Here is a 20,066-nt window from a genome sequence, read left to right on the forward strand (position 1 = left end):
CAACCCAGGAGGCCCCATCCCGTAGGCCCCTGACCCTAAGCTCTGGAGCTGTGTGTTTGGGGTGGTGGGTAAGGACGGGCAGGGCCTGGCTGAGGTGGGGTGGCCCTCCCCAGCCACTGGCACTTGCCTGCCACTCAGAGTGCCCCAAGGAGGCGGCTGCTACCCACCCCGCCCTCCCCCTGCTCCCAGCTTCTGTCCTGGAGTCTGAAGTGCTGGCTGTCCAGGGAGGAGGTTCGGGATTCCCTGGTGGGCCTCGATGTCCCTCGGGTCAGAGGTCATTCTTTCCCCCTCTGCTAGAATCAGAGGCAGGGGGAAAGTCGAGCAGGCATCAACAGGGATGGCAGGTGGGGGGTCTCCAAAGCTCCCCCATAGAGGGGACGTAAGTCCTCTGATTTGTAAACTAGGGATAATGGAGTTTGCTAAGTTGGGTAGAGGCTGCAGGCCCTAGAGGACACTGGGAGACTGGTTAGGACAAAAGACCTCTCCCCTACCCCTCTACCCATCTGACTTCTGCAGGGGAGTCTCTGACCCATTACTGGAAAAGGATTTTGTTACAGTTAACCTTCTGACCCTCTTCTGCCCACCCAGGAAGAGTTGGGTACAGTCAACAGACCAGTCCTGCCCACACCTGGCCAGCCCAGGCTGGTACTAACCTGCAAGGGTGTAGTTAAGAGGGTTTTTCGGTTTTGTTTTTTCCTTCTCTACTTCTCAATCTCTTAGACATTGCTTGAAAGGTGTGTGTGCTGGAAGGCAGGGGACAGATGTGGGGACTGAGCTAGGTATGGGGATCAGCACCAAGTACCGCCCAGGCCTTCTCCCTAGACACTTTCCACCAAGACCCAGTGGTGCTGGGTTGTTCCTGAGCCCCACCACAATACAGAGAAGAGCTGTTGCTTGCCCTCCAGCCCACTAGGTGAGCAGGAGGCACTGTGTGGCTCGGGGTCTCTGTGGGTGGGAGTCTAGGTGAAGGTGGGAGGGCACCTGGGTCTTTGGATCAGGGCCAATGCCAGCGAGCCCCTTCCTTGTGGCCTTGGCCCACTGGGTTCCTCACTGCAACCCTTGAAGCTGGGCCTCAGCTGCCTGGACTCCTACCTTGCCTCCCAAAGGATATTCTCCAGGGCCAGGAGCTAGGGAGAGGCCTCAACTGTCCTCTGTCCCAGGCTAGACACCCACTGTCTGTCCTGCTTTCGTGTCGCCGTTTGAGCTTGCGCTGAGCCTGCCCAGTCAGACAAGGCTGGATGTCTCCCCCCCCCCCGCTGCCTTCTGCTGCCCTGTCTCAGTCCCCATTCTGCCCCTGAAACGTGTGCCCCTGCCAAGGCCAGAGACCCACAGCCCCAAAACAAGAAGTGCCCTTACGACCCCGCCCCTGCCCGGCAGCCTTGGAATAAATTTTGCCATTAGTTTCCAGCCACCTTGGCCAGTTGCCATCTGGAGCAGGGCCCCCTGGGTGGGTTAGGGTGGTCTGAGGTTGGTGGTTCTCTGATGGGGATAGAGGTGACATGCAGATGACATTTGGTTCAAAACTCTAGGGAGGCAGGAAGGATTGCAGGAATTGGGGTGAATGGATCTCATCTCATTCATGGGATTCCCAATGTACCCAGAAGGCCTGGAAGATTCTGTGGCCTTTTAGAGCCTTCGCCTCAGTTCTACCCTGCCATGCCAGCTCAGCCCCTATCTTGGGTAGAAGGGAGCAGTCATTTAATGAGCACCTATTGTGTGCTGTCCCTCATCTCACTGTCCTACAGGGTTTATACTTCAGGAAGGATAGGCACCTGCCAAGGGCCTTTTCACAGTCTGGGGATGCAGATCCCAACCTGGGTCCACTGGACTGCAGGCACTGGCCTCTTCCTCTCTGGGCTGTCATGAGGTCCCTTTCTCCCCATCTGTCACTTGGTGGCAGCAGTGAGCACAGCCGGCATCTGATGACACTTGCGGTGGCCCAGGCGCTGTGCCTGCCATTTTACCTACCCGTTCTGTTTTCCAATATGCTAATCAAAGCCACTTCCATAGATGGCAGCCCAAGATTTCAGATGAGGAAACTAAGGCATGGGAGAGCGAAGTGGTTTTCCCTAGTCACAATGGGCACGCTGTCCTGACCCTCCTCGACCAACTTGGTTAGTTCATCTGCAGAGCCACGCTTAGCCTAGCCAGTGCCTCTGTGCAAATTAGAAAAGGGCACTACTTCTAGGGCAAGGTAATAAGGGCTTTTATGCCAAGATAAAGGGGTCCCTCTCCTTGGTGCCTGTAGAAGTGCAGCAGGCCCCCAGCTCCTGCCCCTGCAATGTGCAGTGTTGGAGGAGGAGACTGTCTTACTCAGATTGTAATCTGATGTGTTGATTTGGCTCATGTAACTGAGCCAGATGAGATGAGGAAGTGATTGAGTCTGTTCCTGGGGGGATGGGAGAAGGAACAGGAAGGCTTTATAGCTGTCATTTAAATTGGGTTTTGAAGGATGCCTAGGAGTTCACTGGCTCAATGGAAGTTGGGGGCAGTCCAGGGAGATGGAATAGCATGAGAGCAAAGGGATGAGGAGGTCAGCAGGTGTGTTTGACTGGAGAGTGAAGAGGGTTTGTGTGAGGGGGAAGAGTACGAAACAGGACAGGGCTGGAAAGGACTCCTTGGTCCCCGCCTTTGCAGTGCCTGCCTAGCCTTTATGATTGGTTGAAGGGACACAGGAGCCTTCTGAAAGAGAGGGGAAGGAGTCAGGGGACACCGAAAACGCAGGCAGTCACGGGCCCCAGGTGCCCTGCCCAGTTCAATTCCACCTCCTTGTTGCCCTGCCAGCCCCCACAGCAGCTCTGATTCTGGCTTGGGGAGGGTGGTGTTGGCAGCCTCTGCCTGGCAAGTCCCAGCCCTGGGTCCTTCTTGGCCCTAAGCCTGGTGTTAAGCCCTAACATATCCACCGCTCCTCCACCTTTCTACCCAAGAAGAGGCCCAGACTTGAAGAAGAATCTTGCCCCTGGTGGCACAGTGGGTGGTGGCAGGGTCTGATTCCACAAAATGACTCCCACCAGACCCGAGCAAGCCCCAGCCTCCTCAGGATGGCTGTGGTTGCCAGAGAGCTCCTCTGAGCAGACTGCCACTCACACCACCTGCAGCTGCCCCCTGCACTACATGGCCAGGAGACCCCAGATCTGAATCATGGAGCATCCTCCTCTGCACAAGACAGGAGAGGCTGGTCTCAGGGCCGAGGTGAGGACCCCAGCTGTGGGTGATAAAAGGCTCCGCCCTGCCAGCGCAGGTGGTTATAAATGTTGACTGCATCCACCCTAGTGACAAGGCTGAGTGCCAAAACCAAAGTGGAAGCTGTTCTCACTCCCTCACTCATCCCAGGGCGCCTAGAATCTTCTCCTGCTCCCCAGACCAGGAGGACCCCCAGACAGGGACAGAAAACATCTCAACAGTATTGTTTATTACCAGACACTGCAGGGCATGTCGGAACCTGGCGACAGGTGGACAGGGACAAATCTCAGGAAGAGGAGACAGTGGGCCATGCTGGGGTTAGTCCTGGGTCCACACTCAAGCGGGCTGCTGCTGGGAGTAGCTGATCCAGGGCTACTCTTCTGTCACTTGAGGCTGCCAGCTGTGCCTCTTATCCAGATTGGGGGTCCTGGGAGGGTGTCCCCAGGCCAGGTGAGCTGGGGAGGGGCTTGCAGGAAAGTCCCTGGACACTCTCTAGAAACCTGGAAGGAAAGCGGCCCAGTGACCCAAAACCGCTAAGATGGGGAGGAGTCTGGGAAGGAAGGCTGGGGGAAGACCTCGGGTGGGAATCCAGGCTTGGGCCACCCTGGGCAGCCTCCTAATGGCCTCTGAGCCTCGATTTCTCACCCTGAGAACACCTGCGTTACCCCGGGCTCCATGGGCTTTCTGGAGGGGCGGGCGGCACCACGAGGGACGCGCACAGCCTCCACTCCCCCGCACACTGTCTGAGTGGGCTGCTGGCTGGGATGAGGGATAGGAGCGGGAGCGTCGGGGGACCAGGCCAAGGTTGGGGTTCGGAGGGTGGGGCCGAGGTGGAAGCCGCTCCGTTGCTACGAGCGGCCTTAGCAACACACATATTCAGCAGAGACAAAGGCGCTGTCACTTGAGCGCAGAGGCGCGCAGCGGCTCTTGTTCCCGCAGATGCGCTGAGCCCGCGGGTGCGGATGGGGGCCGGGGCCCGTGGGGCCGAGGCCCCGCCCCTCGGAGCGCCCTGCGCCAGCCCTGCTCCCACTCGACCCGCCTGCAGGGGGCGCTTCCGGCCCGTTTTGCAGCTGGGGAAGCTGAGCCTCCAAGGGACTGATCACAGCTGGAGAGTCACACAGACCTGGGTTCTCTCGTGCTGGGGCTCACACTCATATGACTATGGCAGGGCCTCAGTTCTCCCATCTGTATGGGTGGGCCTGCCCCCAGCTCTGCCTCTGACTCTAGCTAGGTGCTGCTCCTTTCTGTGCCTCAGTTTGCTCAACCGTGCAATGGGAGGAAAGCAGCATAGCCTCTTCCCAGGCCACTGGATTAAAATGAGAAGATGTCTGGGGTTTGGTATGGCACTGGGCCCCAGTAAGAGCTCCCAAAAAAAGGCTTCTCACCCCTTGCTGGAAATAGTGTGTGCCAGGTGTGGTAGCCCATGCCAGGAACCTGGGAGCCTGAGGCAGAAGGATCACAAATTCGAGGCCGGCCTTATCAATTTAGAGAGGCCCTAAACAACTTAGTGAGACTCTGCCTCAAAATAAAAAAGTGCTGAGGATGGGGTGATGTGGCTCAGTGGTTAAGTGCCCCTAGGTTCAATCCCCAGTATTAAAAAAAAAAAAAAAGTGTGAGGCTGGCCAGTGTCTGCCTCAGTTTGTGAGACTGAAGACTTAGAGAGGCTGAGGGAGCTGTACAGACAGCTCCCCTGGGGCCAGCCTGAGCTCCCTGGACCTGGCCTGGGATGTCCCCAGTCTTGCCAGGCTGTCTGCAGGCATGGAGGGAAGCACTGTCCCTCACTGGGTTTGGAAGGGCCCTCAGAGCAGGAGGCTGGGCAGCAGGACTGGGGACCAGGGAGAGTGGACAGAGGGCAGGCTTCTTGTTCACTGCCCCTGCAGGGAGGACCAGGTCTGGGAAGGTTTCCTCCAACCTCACCCTTAAGTGACCCTCTCCCCAAGAGCTCTGCCTTGTCCCTGCACAGTCCAGTGTCCTAAAGGAAGACTCTCAGACACTATCAGGGAATAAAGTGAGGTCAGGGCCCCTTAAATTGTGGAAGGTGGGTGTGGTTGCTTCTCCAATTACTTCTATCCTGGTAAAGTGGGGTGAGGGGGTGTCCAGGCCCAAAGGGGGTAGGGGAACCCCCCAAGGTGGCCATACCTGAAGCCTTGAATGCTGTTAGCTCCACAGCCTGAGGAGAGGGGAACAGGGTGGCCTGGGTTCCTCCTCCCTTCCCCTGGGAAACCCCACCCCCACCCCCAGAAACCTTGGTGACTCCTCCTCCCTCAACCCCAGTGGCCTTGACCTTCAGTTGTGCCACCCACAGGCTGCAGCTCTCTGCTGCTCCAGGGCCTTTCAGCCCAGCAACTGAGGGACAGGACCCCAGGAGAAGCCCCCACCCCACCGGACCCTACTCCCTGTGGCTTCCCCAACCCTGTCGGCCACACTTGCTGGTCCCCTGGGGCCAGGCCTGTCCCAGCCTCACCGGTCTCTCAGGTTCTGCAATAGAAGAGAAGGCTGTGGGGATTCTGGGGCCGTGGATCCCTAGTAGGGGAAGAACATGGGATCAGTGCGCTTTCTGAGACGGGAGCAGAAAGCCCTCTCCCTGCTCCCCACGCTGGGTGGGGTCCTCGTTATCTAACAGTCTAGGAATCCACTCAAAGCTTTACCCAGGTTAGTGATGAGGACACTGAAGCCCAAGGGGATGCAGGGGGTTCGCTGGGGGTTGGGACTGGAACATAGACAGGACGTGAGGTCATTTAACCCATGCCCTGCCTCAGGGCCCCAAGCCCATCCACACACCTGTCTGCAGGAATCTCCCAACACCCCCTGCATGGACACTCAGGTCACCCCAGCTACTCTCACCCCTCCTCTGGCTGGGCCCCAGGAGTCATGTGTTGGTGCTGGGGATGGGGCCCTACGTTAGCTAGGTAGCTAGCTCCACAGCTAAGCTACACCCCAGCCTTTGACAAGCCAGTTTAAAGCCATTTCCTGCCCACATTTGTTTGAGGACTCTCCAGGGCCTCCGTTTCCTGTCTTTCAAATGGGCTAATAGGATCTGCCATGGTCACTGTTCTGCCACAGCACGGGGACCACAAGGTGCTGAGATCTGACCTCTGAGAGCCACATGTCTTCTCGGTGGAGTCCGGGGCGCCTCCCAGGGACCTGGAGGCTGCTGGCTAGAGGGGCCCGAGCAGGTCCCACAGGAGATGGTGACAGTGGTGGGCCCGGCCTGCCCCACAGCGAGCGCCGCTGCCTTCTTCCTCTGCAGGGCGCTCCGCACCTGCGGGGACGTGCAGAGGTCAGGCCCCAGACACCTACGCCCCACATTGGGCCTGTAGGGGAGGGTTCTGAAGGTCCCACCGTGACCCGCCTCCCTGCAGCCCTAGGACCCCGACTCACCTCCCCATTGTAGGCAGCATAGACCAGGAAGATGTAGGGCCCCTGGGGACAGACCCGAAATCAAACCCTGAGACACCGCCCAGCCCCACCCCAGCCTGGCCTCCTGCCTTGTGGTCCCCAGGTCACAGCAGAGACACACACACAGACGTCAAGCCCTATCCCCACACCAGGGGGGACTGTGTCCCAGTCACTGTCCTGAGGGCAGAGGTTGTGCCTAAGACAGAGGCTGGAGGTGGGGTGACAGGAGCAAGACACAGCCAGGAGACAGCATGAGCAAGAGCCCGGGCTCAGAGCTGGTCCTGCCCCCACATCGATGGAGAGGGAGGGATGCGGCCACTCTGGAGTCAGGAGTGTGCAATGCAGGGTGCCCCTGGGTGTGGCCCCCACCGACCCCTAGCAGTGCCCACTTTCTGTCCTCTCCCTCTCCACTCCTGCCTGGCAGGTGGTGGAGTCCCAAGGCCCAGGGGAGAGGACAAGAGGGCTAGCACCCCCAACCCTCCCTGCCTCAGCCCCCACCAACATGTCAGTTCCTATTCTGGATCATTGGCTGCCTTCCCCAAATTTGAATTCCAAGGGAACAAGTAGAAGGCCCGCACGGGGCACAGGTGGGTGAGTGACTGAGGCAGGGCACCCTCCCCAGGAGCATGCCTGGGCCCATCTGTGGTCATGCCTGACCACCCCAGTGGTTGAGAAGCCACACTCTGGAATCAGGCCCCAGGGCTGCTCCCTGCCTGACAAACCAGCTGTCCCCTCTGGGTTCCTGAGTGTCAGAGCCCCAGTCCGGATGGGCCAGAGCCTAGAGGTACCTGGAAGGAATTGAGGCCCACAGCAATGTAGGCCCAGACAGGGCTGAGATGCACCAGGATGCCGACCAGCCAAGTTAGGCCCAGGATGGGCAGAAGGACCAGTACTGGTTTCACTGTGGCCCTGTGGGACAGTGGGCAGGGATGAGGGGGCTGGGGCACTCCCTTCAGGGAGGGTAGCACCTGAGAAGTACCTGGAGAGGGGTGGGACATGTAGACAGGGACCACAGCACAAGTAGGACTTGGGGGTAGCTAGAACCTTCTGGACTCTGCTGCCCCTTACCAAATACCCAGAGGTGGCATGAAGAACAGATGGTGACACTGGAGAGAGAGGGTCCCAGAACCAAACCTGGTTTGAACAAATGGGGGCAGATACCCAGAAGGAGACCTGGGCAGGGGACAGGTGCACAGAGTCCAAGGGGCTTCCCTTTCTCTCTCCAGGAAGACCTCGGGCTCTGGGCTTTTTGGGGTCTCCCTGACTTGGCTGCCTGCCCTTGGTGGAGAAAGAGGAGGGGAAGAAGGCAGGGGCCCCTTCCCAGCAGGAAGAGCGATAGGGTTCTTGACAAGGGTAGGGACCCAGAACTTTACCCTGAACCTGAACTTCTGGGGGTTATCTGATTCTGGGGTCCCTCACCTTGTCCCTAGAAGGCTATCAGTGCCTTCTGCAGACAGGGAGCCCCAGGGCAGTGGCTGGTGTCCCACTGAGTCACTCTGGATCGATGGCCATCCTCACATGACATGCATGGGTGTGTGTGACACGTAAGCAAGGACACGTGTGCATACCTGCGGGCACACCTCACACCCACACAGCCACACCCCCAGGGTGCACACACATGCTCACACCAGTGGGCCTCGGGCGGCTCTGCTTGTCCCGCCACCTTCCCAAGCTGGGCCTCACCACATCTGTATCTTGATCTGCTGCCGCAGGCCAGGCTGCGGGCTCAGCATGCGGGCACGGCGGCGGGCGCTGGACACGGTGACCATCACCACGCGGAACAGGATGTAGGTGTTGGCCTGGAGACCTAGCGTCAGTGGGAGAAGGGGTCCTCTCATCCTGAAAGCAGCCCGCCCTTCACACCCAGCTCACCAACAGCACGAGGAGTACCGGCCCTGCGAAGGCCCAGATGGTGTCTGTGTGCACATCAAGCCAGCAGTGTCCGGCGGCCACATAGTCATGGGGGCTCGTGGCCATTGTGATGGCCACGATGACCACAGGCATGCCTAGGGAAAGGAGGAGTGGGTCTTCTCTGCAGGGTACTGATCCTTACCCCCAAGCAGCAGCCACAGCCCTGGTAGCAACTGCCTGGGGACACTGGGGAGACTAGGGAGCAGGGCTAGGGGCTGGCACTGTTGGGGTGGCATTGGAGCCATGAGTATTTTGGGAGTGGGGAAGCTGAGATCGGGTTGAAGGCTTAGGTCTGGGAGTTGGTGCCGGTTGTGGATTGGGGGCAGGGCTGGAGGTGGAAGCCGAGGTTGTTGAGGTGGAGGAGGATTAAGAGGAACAGAGGCACTGGGGTTGTGGTTCAGTAGTAGAGTGCTTGTCTAGCATGAGTGAGGTGCTGGGTTCAATTCTCAGCACCACATAAAGGTCCATATATATAAAAGAGGAACTGGGGTAGGGTAGAGAACTGAGAAAACTGAGCTCTTATCAGAGATCCTTACTGAATGATGCTGGGTGCTGAGTGTTGTGGGGAGCTGGGTGCTGAGTGATGCTGGGTGCTGAGTGATGCTGGGTGCTGGGTGGTGGCAGGCACCAGGTAGAGATGGGCCTAGGTGGTACTGGGCATGAGGTGGTGTTGAGTGGCAATAGAGGCTGTGTGGGGGCACAGCTGGGAAGAACAGAGCAAGAGTGGAGAGTGGGGATCTCACCCCAGCCTATGACATAGTAGAGCCTCATCTTGGGACCTGGGCGCATGCTCACGGCTACCACCTTGTTCCATAGCAGCAGTCCCTCCACCAGCATCCAGGAGAATGCCACCAAAAAGAGAAAGTGCATTGCAGCTGTGACAGCCACACATGCCACCTGTGGGAGGGTGGAGTGTCCCCAGTGAGGTCAGCTCTGGCACAGCCCACCCTGGGTCCCACGCTCGTGCCTGGCATTACAACCCAAACAGGGGTCAGTGGGCGAGGGCCCCAGGCAGGCCTTGGGCTCCACCACCCAGGTCCTTTCCTCTCTGGGCCAGCTCTTCCCCAGGGGAATGCAGCCAGCTAAAGATGTCAAGGGCGGGGGACAATCCAGAAAGGGCCCCAGTTGCTTCCCTGGGCCCCCGAGTTTGCAAGTCCATCTGCTGCCTGCCCACCTTGTTGTCCTTTGCCCACTCACTGGCCATGAGGAAGCCCTCAGCAGAGGCCAGGGAGAAGGTGAGGTTCTTGTGGACTGTGGTCCTCTCTGACTTGGGGACCCTGGACAGGCAGAGGAGTTGGTAACAAGGACAGCACAACAGTCCCCAAGCGCTCTCAGACCCCATCCTGCCAGGTCCCCTGCGGCTGGGCTCATGGAGGCAGAGAAGGCGGCTCTGCCTGGGACCCAGCAGGCCCCAAGGGGAGACCTCCCACCAAGGTCACTGGGAACAGGAATGGACTGAGAGGCCGTGCAGGCCCATGAGGGGTGAGGTGCCAGGAGCTGTCCTCACCCAGCTGCCAGGAAGAGCAAGAAGGTGGTAGCAAGGGCGCAGAGGGACACGCCACAGCCCACAAACGAGAGGGTCCTCAGAAGTGACTCCTCCTCGGGGCCTCTCTGTGGGGAGGGACAGAAAGGACACTGTTGCCACCCGGACGAGAACAGACTCTCCCAGCACCAGCCTTCAAGGTCCAGGCTTGCACACAGTAGGCCCTTAATAAGTGAGCATGTGCACACGCGCCTCTCCTGCTGGTTCTCTATCCTAGCCCCATACGCCCAGGTCCGCCAGCGTGGAGAGCGCTGAGCTGGAAGCAGCTGACGTGCCCACGGGGAGGGGGGATTCCACAGGAGAGACAACTCGCCATGGGTACCGCGGGATGGTCACTAAGAATGGGCTGTGGCATAAGGAAAATTATGTCATTTTCAGGAAAATGGATGGAACTGGACACTAACATGTCATGTGAAGTAAGTCAAACTCAGAAGGTCAAGGGTTGCATGTTTTCTCTCCTATGCGGAAGCTAGAGAGGTAAAGAAAGGTGGGGGCGGGTCTCATGGAAATCTAAGGGACATCAGTAGAGGAAAGGGACCAAGGGGTGAGAGGGGGTGGGAAGGGGGAGAGCTGGAGTGATACTGGCCCCATTATGTTGTTATGTTGATGATCGTGTGTATGTTCAGATATGTAGCAACAACCCCCACCAGTATGTACCCCTGTAATAAAAAAAGGAACAGGGCTGTGGATGGGTTGTTTGCGACATGGAGGAATGTCCAAGCTCTGTTTTTATAGGAAAAAAAAATGTGTTGATGATGTCTTTCTAGGGTATTCCCAAAACTCCAAGTGACCCGGCCTTCCAGAGGCTCCAGCCCTATCCAACTTGATCTCCTAGCAAGTGACCTGGGAGTCCTTTCCAGCTCCATGGAGCCCAGCCTCTCGGTCTCCTGGAGTTTGTTCCCCCCAACCTGTCACGCTGGCACTCAGGGACTCGGGCGTCTCTTGGCCAAGCCTCCTCTTACTTCCGCCTCACCAAGGCCCCTGGCTTTGCCCTCTGGCTCTGCATCTCCAGCAGAGACACTCGACTGAACACCAGACCCAAACCCCTTTGAACCCACAGGCCACTCCCATCCATTACCCACCTGTTCCCTCTCAGGGCCAAGCCCCCCCATTCCCAGTGGTCCAGACTTTGTTTTTGTTTTTTGGTACTGGGGATTGAACTCAGGGGCACTCCACCACAGAGCCACATCCCAGACCTTATTTTGTATTTTATTTAGAGACGGCTCTCACTGAGTTGCTTAGTGCCTCACTGTTGCTGAGGCTGGCTTTGAACTTGCGATCCCCCTGCCGCAGCCTCCTGAGCCACTGGGATTCCAGGCGTGCGCCACTGGGCCCGGCCAGACTTTAGTCTTTGACCTGCCTTCCTCCCTCTGTCCAGTGGGGGTCCCCTCCTCCCTGTGCTTGGGACCTCTCCCCCTGCCCTTCTGCGTCATTCCTGTTCATCCTTTAAGACGCCCTGCTGCCCCTCCCCGCTGCACTCACCTGGATGTCGTACACCTGCAACAGGACAGCGAAGCTGGTGCTGTGGTTGCAGAAGCAGGCAGTGGAGTCCTGGTACAGGGAGAGCACGGAGCAGCCCGCGGTGGCCCAGGAACCCCCTGTGTGTGGGCTTGGGGGTGGGGAGGGAACAGAGGGCTGTTGAGACCCAGTGGACATGGGGGGGCTCAGGGAGCAGGCAGGGGAGAATGTGCTTATCCATCTCAGGGATGGTAGGGGGACAGGCTGAGACCAGGGATCACCCTAATGACCAAGCAGGTGTCACTGCTTCCACTCCCTCAGGTAAAGGTGCAGCACGGGATCTTGGTGCTAATCCCTGCAGCCTCCTCTCTTCTCAGTGACCTCGGGCCTGGCCCCAAGTCTTACACCCATTTAACAGACAAGTCTCCTCGGCACCTCACAGGGTGAGTATGGCCTCCCTCCCACACCTCCCACGACGGGGAGCTCACTACCCACTGGGAAACGCATTCTCCTGCCCCAGCTTGCCCTGGAGCTGGGTGGGGCCTGGAATCTCCCCACAAGGCAGTTTTTGGAGGCCCCAAATTACACTTGGGTCCTGCCTAATTTGCAAGCAGAAAGAAAAGTCTCTTTCTTTCTTTCTTTTTAAAGACTGTATTTTAAAAACGTGGAAGTGGACACTCACCTGATGCTGAAGTTCCAGAAAGCACAGACGGGCTCCACCAGCTTCTGAGGGAAGGCCTGGACGGGACACAGGGACGGGGCGTGCATGAACACGTGTGGGGCACAGGGCCCAAGTGTGTCAGGAGGGCGAGGCCAGAAGGATGGAGCGGGACAGCAGGTGCTGAGGACTCTGTGTTTTGGGGACCGAGGGCTGTCCAGTATGGAGAGGAACACTGGTGCAGGGCAGAAGGGAAGGTGCGGTGGCCATCCTGGGGAGCAGGTCACACCAGTGACTCCTCCCTCCCAGGGTGCTCCGTGTCTGTCAGATCAAGGGGTCTCTATTTATTGATGCAGAAAGACCTCCATGATTTGTTGTTCAGTTAAGAAAAAGTTGCAGAACATGATGCAACCCGGTGTCATGAGCCCACCTTGGGACAGAATTAAGCTGTGCGTCCTGTGAAAACACACAGCTGATCTAAGGGTGGTCAGATCTCGAATGCATTATAATGAACATGTTAGTTCTTGTGAAATTGAACAAGGACTACAATATAGTTTTTTTTCTTTCTTTCTTTTTTGGCACTACTGGGGGTTGAACTCAGGGGTTCAACCCTTTTATTTTTTATTTTGAGACAGAGTCTTGCTAAGTTGCTGAGACCAGCCTTAAATTTGTAATCCTCCTGTTTCAGCCTCCTAAGTAGCCGGGATTCAGACATGTGCCACCAGGCCAGGCAACAATATAGATTTTATAAGATGTCAATAAGCAGTAAAAAGCTATCAGGCAGCTTCTGGTATTAACCCTAGTCCAAGCAGTAAGGGCAGTCTGCTTGGGACTTGGGCTGTTTGTCCTGACTGGGAAAGGTAACAGCAATGTCACCTCACTTGGTGTTTTGCCAAGCACTTTCATGTCCTTAATTGTATTTGATTGTCACAGCAACTTAGGAGATAGGATAAGAATATGTCATTTCAGATGAGGAAACCAAGGCTCAGAGAGGGGGCTTAGTTTGCTCCAGATCATACGGCATGGAGCTGAGACAGGGCCTCGGCTTGATCAATGGCCCTTTTCCCACTTTGTGATGAAGGCTCCAGAGAACTTACTGTTTCCTGGGTTGACTTGACTAAAGTCTCATCCTGTGTATCCATTCATAGTATTTTTCCTTGGACCAAGAACACAAATCAAGCCACCCTATACTTTCAGAAATGGGTTCTTATTGTATGACTGGTGGCATTTTCAAGGGGTGCAAACTGAAATATAAATGTAGCTGTGCACTCAAAAGTCACAAGACTTGGGCTGGGGTTGTGGCTCAGCGGTAGAGCACTCGCCTCGCACGTGCGAGACCCTGGGTTTGATTCTCAGCACCACATACAAAAATAAATAAGTGAAATAAAGGCATTGTGTCCAACTACAACTAAAAAATAAATATTAAAAAAAAAGGACAAGACTATCTGTGTCTCATGCCCCACACCAGGAAGCAGTCACCAGAATCAAACTGACTATGAGAGAAGATGTGTGCAGGGTAGGGCAGGGCTCGTGGGCTTAGGGGAGGATCATGCTCACTTTGGACCATTCCCTGTAGAAGAGAGTGGTTGTGGGTTCTGAACCCACAACAGCCCAGGCCTCCCCATGCAAGGATTGAGCAGCAAGTGACAGGTCAGTGAAGGGCCACCTGTGACGGAGACAATGCAGAAAACAGCTGCAGAGAATGACAAACCAACCCACAACCACTGGCTGGCTCCGTTGAGAGAGCAAGTCCTTGGTTTTGCAAAAGGAAAGAAATATTCATAGTGGACCTTTTCACTAAGATGGCGCCTGAGGTGGAGAAGGGCACTCCTCCCTCTCGAAGGCAAAGACAGTCACACTCTGAAGGCCAAGAAGGCAGTGCCGCAAGGTATCCCCAGGCACAAAAGAAGAGCTGCATATCTTTTGGCAGCCTGAGACGATGCTGCTCTGGAGACAGCTGACATCCTCAGAAGAGCGCTCACCAGAGGACCCAGCTTGACCACCATGCAGCCTCAAGCTGCCCTGACCACAGAGCCTTCTGCGAAGACGAGAGAAGACAACAGACACTGTGCTCACTGTGAATGTCAAGGCCAGCGAGTGCCAGATGGAGGTGAAGCTCTGTGACAAGGATGTGGCCAAGGTCAACATCCTGGTCAGGCCGGCCTGATAAGGTGTGTGTTCCATCAGCTCCTGATGATGACATGCTCTGGATGTCACCAACAAAATGGGGTCATCTAAACTGAGTCCAGCTGGCTGATTCTAAATATATATTTTTTCACCTTTAAAAAGTAATTGTGTTGTGGGCTGGGGCTGGGGCTCAGTGGCAGAGTGCTTACCTAGCATGTGTGAGGCACTGGGTTTGATCCTCAGCACCACATACAAATAAATAAAATAAAGGTCCATTGACAACTAAAAAAAATTTAAAATAATAATAATAATAATTGTGTTGTATGCCCAGATAAAGATTAAAGGTAAATACACCAAAATGTTCATATTGGTTATATCTGAGTAATAGTGTTTAGTCGTCTTTATCCTTTTCTACATTTCCCAAACTTGCCAAAATGAGGATATTTTATTTTTAAGTCATATTAATAAAATACATAAATATAATCTCAAAAGTTAGTCCTTTGAAGATGGTTAGCAGGTACAGGAGGATAGTTGGGTAGGAATATAGGTGGATAGGAATACTAGAAAATCTAATGTTTTATGTAGCATAGTAAGGTAACTATGATTGACAACAATCATATTATAGTAAACTACAGAACACATTATTCATGAACATAAACTCAAAAATCATTAACAAAATATTAGAAATTTAATCCAACAATTATTCAGAGGATAATACACCATAACCAGGGGGAGTTGATCCCAGGAATCCAAGATAGGCTTAACATTTGAAAATCAACTGATGCAATTTACTGTGTTAACCTAATAAAAGAGAAAACCATAGGATCATGTCAAAGTTGGAAAAGCATTTGACAAAATTCAGAACCATTCCTGATAAAAATTCTCAGCAAGCCAGAAAAGCAGAGAAATTAGTCCAATAAAGGGCATCTATAAAACCTCATAGCTAACATCACACTTACATGGTGAAAGACTGGATGCTATGCCTCTTATGATGGGGAACAACACAAGGATCCTGACCTCACTACTGTTATTAACACTGAACTAGAAATTCTTGCCATTGCAATAGGACAAGAAAAGGAAAAATAACATAGATTGGAAAGGGGAAAACAAAACTATCTTTGCAGACAATAAGATCAATATAAAAAATTCCAAGGACTCTAGAAGATAGCTACTAGAAAGGCAAAGTGAATTCAGCAAGCTTTCAGGGTACAATGATATTGTGCCAATTGTATTCCTATATAAAGCAATTGTGTTCTATATACTAACAATAAAGGATTTAAAATTAAATTTTAGGGCTGGGGCTGTAGCTCAGTGGCAGAGCACTTGCCTAGCATGCATGAGGCCCTGGGTTTGATCCTCAGCACCACTGGGCAACTTAGCAAGATCTTGTCTCAAATAAAATAAAGGCATTATGTCCATCTACAACTACAAAAACCAAAACTTTCAAAATTAAATTTTAATTTTAAAATTAATTTACAATTAAATTAAATTAAAATTAAATCAAGGAGGTGTAGCTCAGTAGTATAGCACCTGCCTAGCATGTGCAAGGCTCCAGGCTTGATCCCCAGCACTGAACAATGAACAAATGAATGAATGAATAAATAAAATAAAATTAAGAAAACAATTCACATCTAAAAATATGAAATACTTTAGGATATATTTAACAAGATATCTTCAAGAGCTGCACACTAGAAACTGTATATCAATGCTGAGAGAAATTTAACCTAAATAAATAGAGGGTTAAGCCCTGATCATGAATCAGAAGACTCATTACTAAGATGCCCGTTCTCTCAACTCAATAATATAAATTCAATGAAATCTCAGTCAAAAATCCCAAAAGATTTTTTCCATCAATAATGACAAGCCAATTCTAATATTTTTTTGGAAGTGTAAACATCTTAGGATAGCCAAAGCAAATTTGAAAAAAAAAAAGTTGAAGGGCTTCTATTACCTGACTGTAATTTATTCTTCAGACTCATTAATCAGGACAGTATGAGATTAGTGCAGGGACAGACGTACAGTCAATGGAACAAAACAAGGAGCCCAGAAATAATCTACACATATCTGGACAATCTATTTTCAACAAAGATGTCAAGATAATCAATACGGGATAGAATCTTTTCAACAAATGGTATTGGAACTGGATGTCCATAAGGGAGACATAAACTTTGATCCTTAACTTGCTTAATAAACAGAAATTAACTGAAATAAAAGACCTTCATATAGAAGCTACAATGATAAACTTCTTTAAAAATATCTTTATGACGTGAGGATTAGCAATGCTTTCTTAGAATACAAAAGCATGAAGCTGGGTGTGGTGGCACACTCCTGTAATGCCAGTAGCTCGGGAGTCTTTATAGGCAGGAGGATCACAAGTTCAAAGCCAGCCTCAGCAAAAGCAAGGCAGCTCAGTGACTCTGTCTCTAAATAAAATACAAAATAGGGCTGGGGATGTGGCTCAGTAGTCGAGTGACTCTGAGTTCAATCCCTGGTACCAAAAAAAAGCGGGGGGGGGGGGGGGGACAAGCTGTATACTAGGAGAAATATTCACAAAACACATATCTGAAAAAGGATTTATATCCAGAATATATAAAGAAATCTTATAATTTGATAACAGAACAAAAGATTTGAACATACATTTAACAAAAGATATATGAATGCTCAACATGTCTATGAAAAGATGCTCAAAATCTTTGGTCTTCAAGGAATTGCAATCTTAAAACATAATGAGGTATCAATATATAACCAGGAAGAAGGCTGACAGGTTGGGCGCAGTAATCCTATCGACTCAGGAAACTGAGGCAGGAGGATTGCAAGTTTGAGGCCAGACTGGGCAACTTATCAATATCTTGTCTCAAAATAAAAAGTAAAAAGGGTTGGGGGTATGACTCAATGGTAGAGCACCCCTGGGTTCAACCACAGAAAGAAGAAAGGAAGAAGGGGAAGAAAAGATGTTGGCCAAGATGTGGAACAAATGGAACTTTCATATTGCTGATGGGAACATGAATGGCACGAACACTGGGGACAACAGGTTGACAGTCTCTTAGCAGGTTAAGATGTGTTTATCATGCAACCCAGCAAGTTGGCTTTCTGGAATGTACTCAATAGAAAGAAATCTCATGTTCACAAAAAAATACCTGTATGTGAGTCCTTATAGCAGATTCACGGACAAGAGCTCAAATGGGAAAACAAATGCTAATATGCCAATGTGGTAGAATACTACTTAGCAGTAAAAAGGAGAGCAAGGGAAGCCAGACCTCAACACATACAGTGATTACATTGTATGAAGCTCCAGCAAAGGCAGGCATGATCCATGGTCATGGAAAGCAGAGCAGTGACATCCTGGTATGGACAACTGACTGGCACAAGAGAGGCCCAAAGAAGCCTTTTGGGAAGTTGGAAGTGTTGTGTACCTTGACTGGGGTAGTGGTACAGGGGAACACACGAGGTCAAGGCTTGTCAGATTGCATGCTCTATACCCTCCAGCCTCTGTATCCTCAGGTTCAACTGTGTATGGAAAATATTTTTTAATTGCATCTGTACTGAACATGACTTTTTTCTTGTCATTATTCCCTAAACTATACACTATAATAACAACCATTTATGTAGCAGTGACATTGTATTAGATATTACAAATAATCTAGAAGTAATTCAAAGTGTATGAAAGGATTTATGTAGGTTATTGCAACTATTATTTCAGCTTGAGCTTCCTTGGATTAAAAAAAAATTTTTAGTTGTAGATGGCACAATACCTTTGTTTTATTTTTGTTTATTTTTAATGTGGTGCTGAGGATCAAACCCAGTGCCTCCCACGTGCCAGGAAAGCACTTTACCACTGAGCCACAACCTCAGCCCCCATTCTTGGATTTTGATACATCATCGAGGGGGTCATAGAACCAGTTCCTCATGGATGCTAAGGGATGACGGACACTTTAATCAAACTGGTTGCTCAAAAGTCTTGGGAGGATATGCAAAAACAGTAAACTGTGGAATGTGTGCGTCCAGAATTACCTGTTGTAAGCAAGGGAGCTTTCTCTGAAATATTCTGATATTTCAAAAGGGAGAAGTAGGTGTCTGGAAATTACATGTGATAAAATCAAAAGACAAGTCTTGGAGATCTTTCTGTGTCAGTTTATAGAGGAATACCTCGCTCTTTATGTCACATCGGCCGACCAGTCCTGTGGGCAGCTCCCTGGGGCTTTCTAAGCGGTGCACTACAGATGGACATTGGAGGTGGCTTGTTCTCTGTGGTGCTGGGGGTGGAACCCAGGGCCTCGTGCCTGGCAAGCAAGCACCCTACCACTGAGCTGCACCCCCCCGTGGGGTCTGTTTTCACTCCCACGCTGCACACTGCAGGGAAGACCCTGAACGTCACCCGTGCACACGCTTCAGCGGCTGACCTGCGTGATTTGGTTCTTCAAGTTACACAGCTCTAGAATGAACCCCACCTGCCATTTAAGGCTGAGGCCAATCACATGGCCTCTCCCAAGGGCACAGGAAGCAGCTGGAGGGTGAAATGAACGCTTCTTATCAGAGGCGGCCGGCAGGTAGAGAGCTCACCATCCATGGCTTCCCTTCCCATTCCCTTGAGGACGGCGGGGACCGTTCCGGGGGGAATATTGTTTCTTGGGTGTGTCTAGACCTTGGCCGTTCAATGAACAATATTGGGGGGTTGGGTGGAGAACTGGAGCAAGCATTCCTGGGGGCTTTTCCCCAGAAGGACCACCAGTACCTGGGCCTGGTGCTGCAGGTGAAAGGTCACGGCCGTGCTGACCTCCCCGACAGCGTCCCACACCTCGGAGGAGAGGATGGCTGACCCCACCTGTGTGCTCAGGAACCTGTGGGAGAAAGGGAGCCTTTAGGGTGGTGGTAGCAGGGAGAGGTCATGCCCAGATGTGTGTTCAAACATCTGGGAAAGCCCTGTGCTGGGACTTGGGGTGTTGGGTTCCAGTCTTCCCTGGGGACTCGCTGGTGAGTCCTGTTCCTTTCCTGAGTGTCAACACAGAAGACAGGACCTCAGATATGGGGTGAGCCATGTTGTACCAGTGTTCCCTCCGGCAGGCCCAGAAGGGTGGGGATAGGAAAGGGACCCTGGCCTGCCAAGATCTGCCCACCAGAAGGGGTCTCTGGGTGGGATGGAGGACTGGTCTCCCCTGTGAAGAGAACACAGCCCTCTGGCAGCCTGCTGGGTGGGGCCCACTCACCTCTGCATCCTGTCGGCTTCCTCTGAGCTGTCAGAGGCCTGGGGTTCCAGGGCAGGCACCCCCAGGGCGTACTGGAAGACACTGGAGGTGAACCAGCTGTGGATCATGGTGACTCCAGAGAGGCCTGGCTGAGTGGGAAGGGGACCCAAGCCCCCGCCTGGTGACTGATCAAGCACCAGCTGGCTCTGAGTGGAGTGCTCTCCCACTTTACAGATAGGGAAACTGAGGCTCAAAGGGGTTAAGTGACTTCCCTAAGATCACTTAGCTAACAAGTGACAGAGAATAGCCATAGCCACGCACCTAGCCTTGCAGCTCCAAATCCCTTTGTCCCTTGCCCTAATCTTTGCCCCTTGGTGGGACTAAGGGCAAGTGGGGGGCTCCCTCTACCATCCACCTCTGAGGAAAAAATGTGTAGGGTCAGTGGAGGAGATTCATTTGACACTATGATGTGGTAGATGCTTTCACCCTCATAACAACCCACAAGGCAAGGACCACAGGTATGGGGTGAGCCATGTTGCACCAGCCCCCGCCACTGCCACTGCTGCCACCGCTGCCGCCGCCTCCTCCTCCTCCTCCTCCTCCT

General features: G+C 52.9%; 2 protein-coding genes across 3 annotated transcripts in view; one reads left to right on the forward strand and one right to left on the reverse strand.

The window, feature by feature from the left end:
- The window catches only part of Nr5a1 (nuclear receptor subfamily 5 group A member 1), a 23,692-nt gene extending 22,281 nt beyond the window's left edge, over positions 1-1,411 (forward strand). For both annotated transcript variants that reach the window (XM_015497753.2, XM_048813074.1), the window contains exon 7: positions 1-1,411. This exon is cut by the window's left edge and continues 333 nt beyond it. The gene's annotated coding sequence lies outside the window, so the exon portion shown is untranslated.
- Positions 1,412-4,080: 2,669 nt separating this feature from the next.
- Adgrd2 (adhesion G protein-coupled receptor D2) overlaps positions 4,081-20,066 on the reverse strand; it is a 21,078-nt gene continuing 5,092 nt past the window's right edge. The window contains exons 11-25 of the mRNA XM_048812800.1: positions 19,484-19,607; positions 19,012-19,117; positions 17,636-17,638; positions 11,519-11,671; positions 10,001-10,104; positions 9,668-9,770; positions 9,237-9,390; positions 8,455-8,588; positions 8,266-8,381; positions 7,371-7,491; positions 6,565-6,606; positions 6,277-6,445; positions 5,648-5,706; positions 5,323-5,353; positions 4,081-4,262 (exon numbers count right to left, since the gene is read on the reverse strand). Of these exons, the coding sequence (XP_048668757.1) occupies positions 4,081-4,262; positions 5,323-5,353; positions 5,648-5,706; positions 6,277-6,445; positions 6,565-6,606; positions 7,371-7,491; positions 8,266-8,381; positions 8,455-8,588; positions 9,237-9,390; positions 9,668-9,770; positions 10,001-10,104; positions 11,519-11,671; positions 17,636-17,638; positions 19,012-19,117; positions 19,484-19,607 (1,601 nt within the window). The remainder of the gene's footprint in view (positions 4,263-5,322; positions 5,354-5,647; positions 5,707-6,276; positions 6,446-6,564; positions 6,607-7,370; positions 7,492-8,265; positions 8,382-8,454; positions 8,589-9,236; positions 9,391-9,667; positions 9,771-10,000; positions 10,105-11,518; positions 11,672-17,635; positions 17,639-19,011; positions 19,118-19,483; positions 19,608-20,066) is intronic.

Source organism: Marmota marmota, unplaced genomic scaffold (assembly GCF_001458135.2).
Source record: "Marmota marmota marmota unplaced genomic scaffold, marMar, whole genome shotgun sequence".
Classification (NCBI taxonomy): domain Eukaryota; kingdom Metazoa; phylum Chordata; class Mammalia; order Rodentia; family Sciuridae; genus Marmota; species Marmota marmota.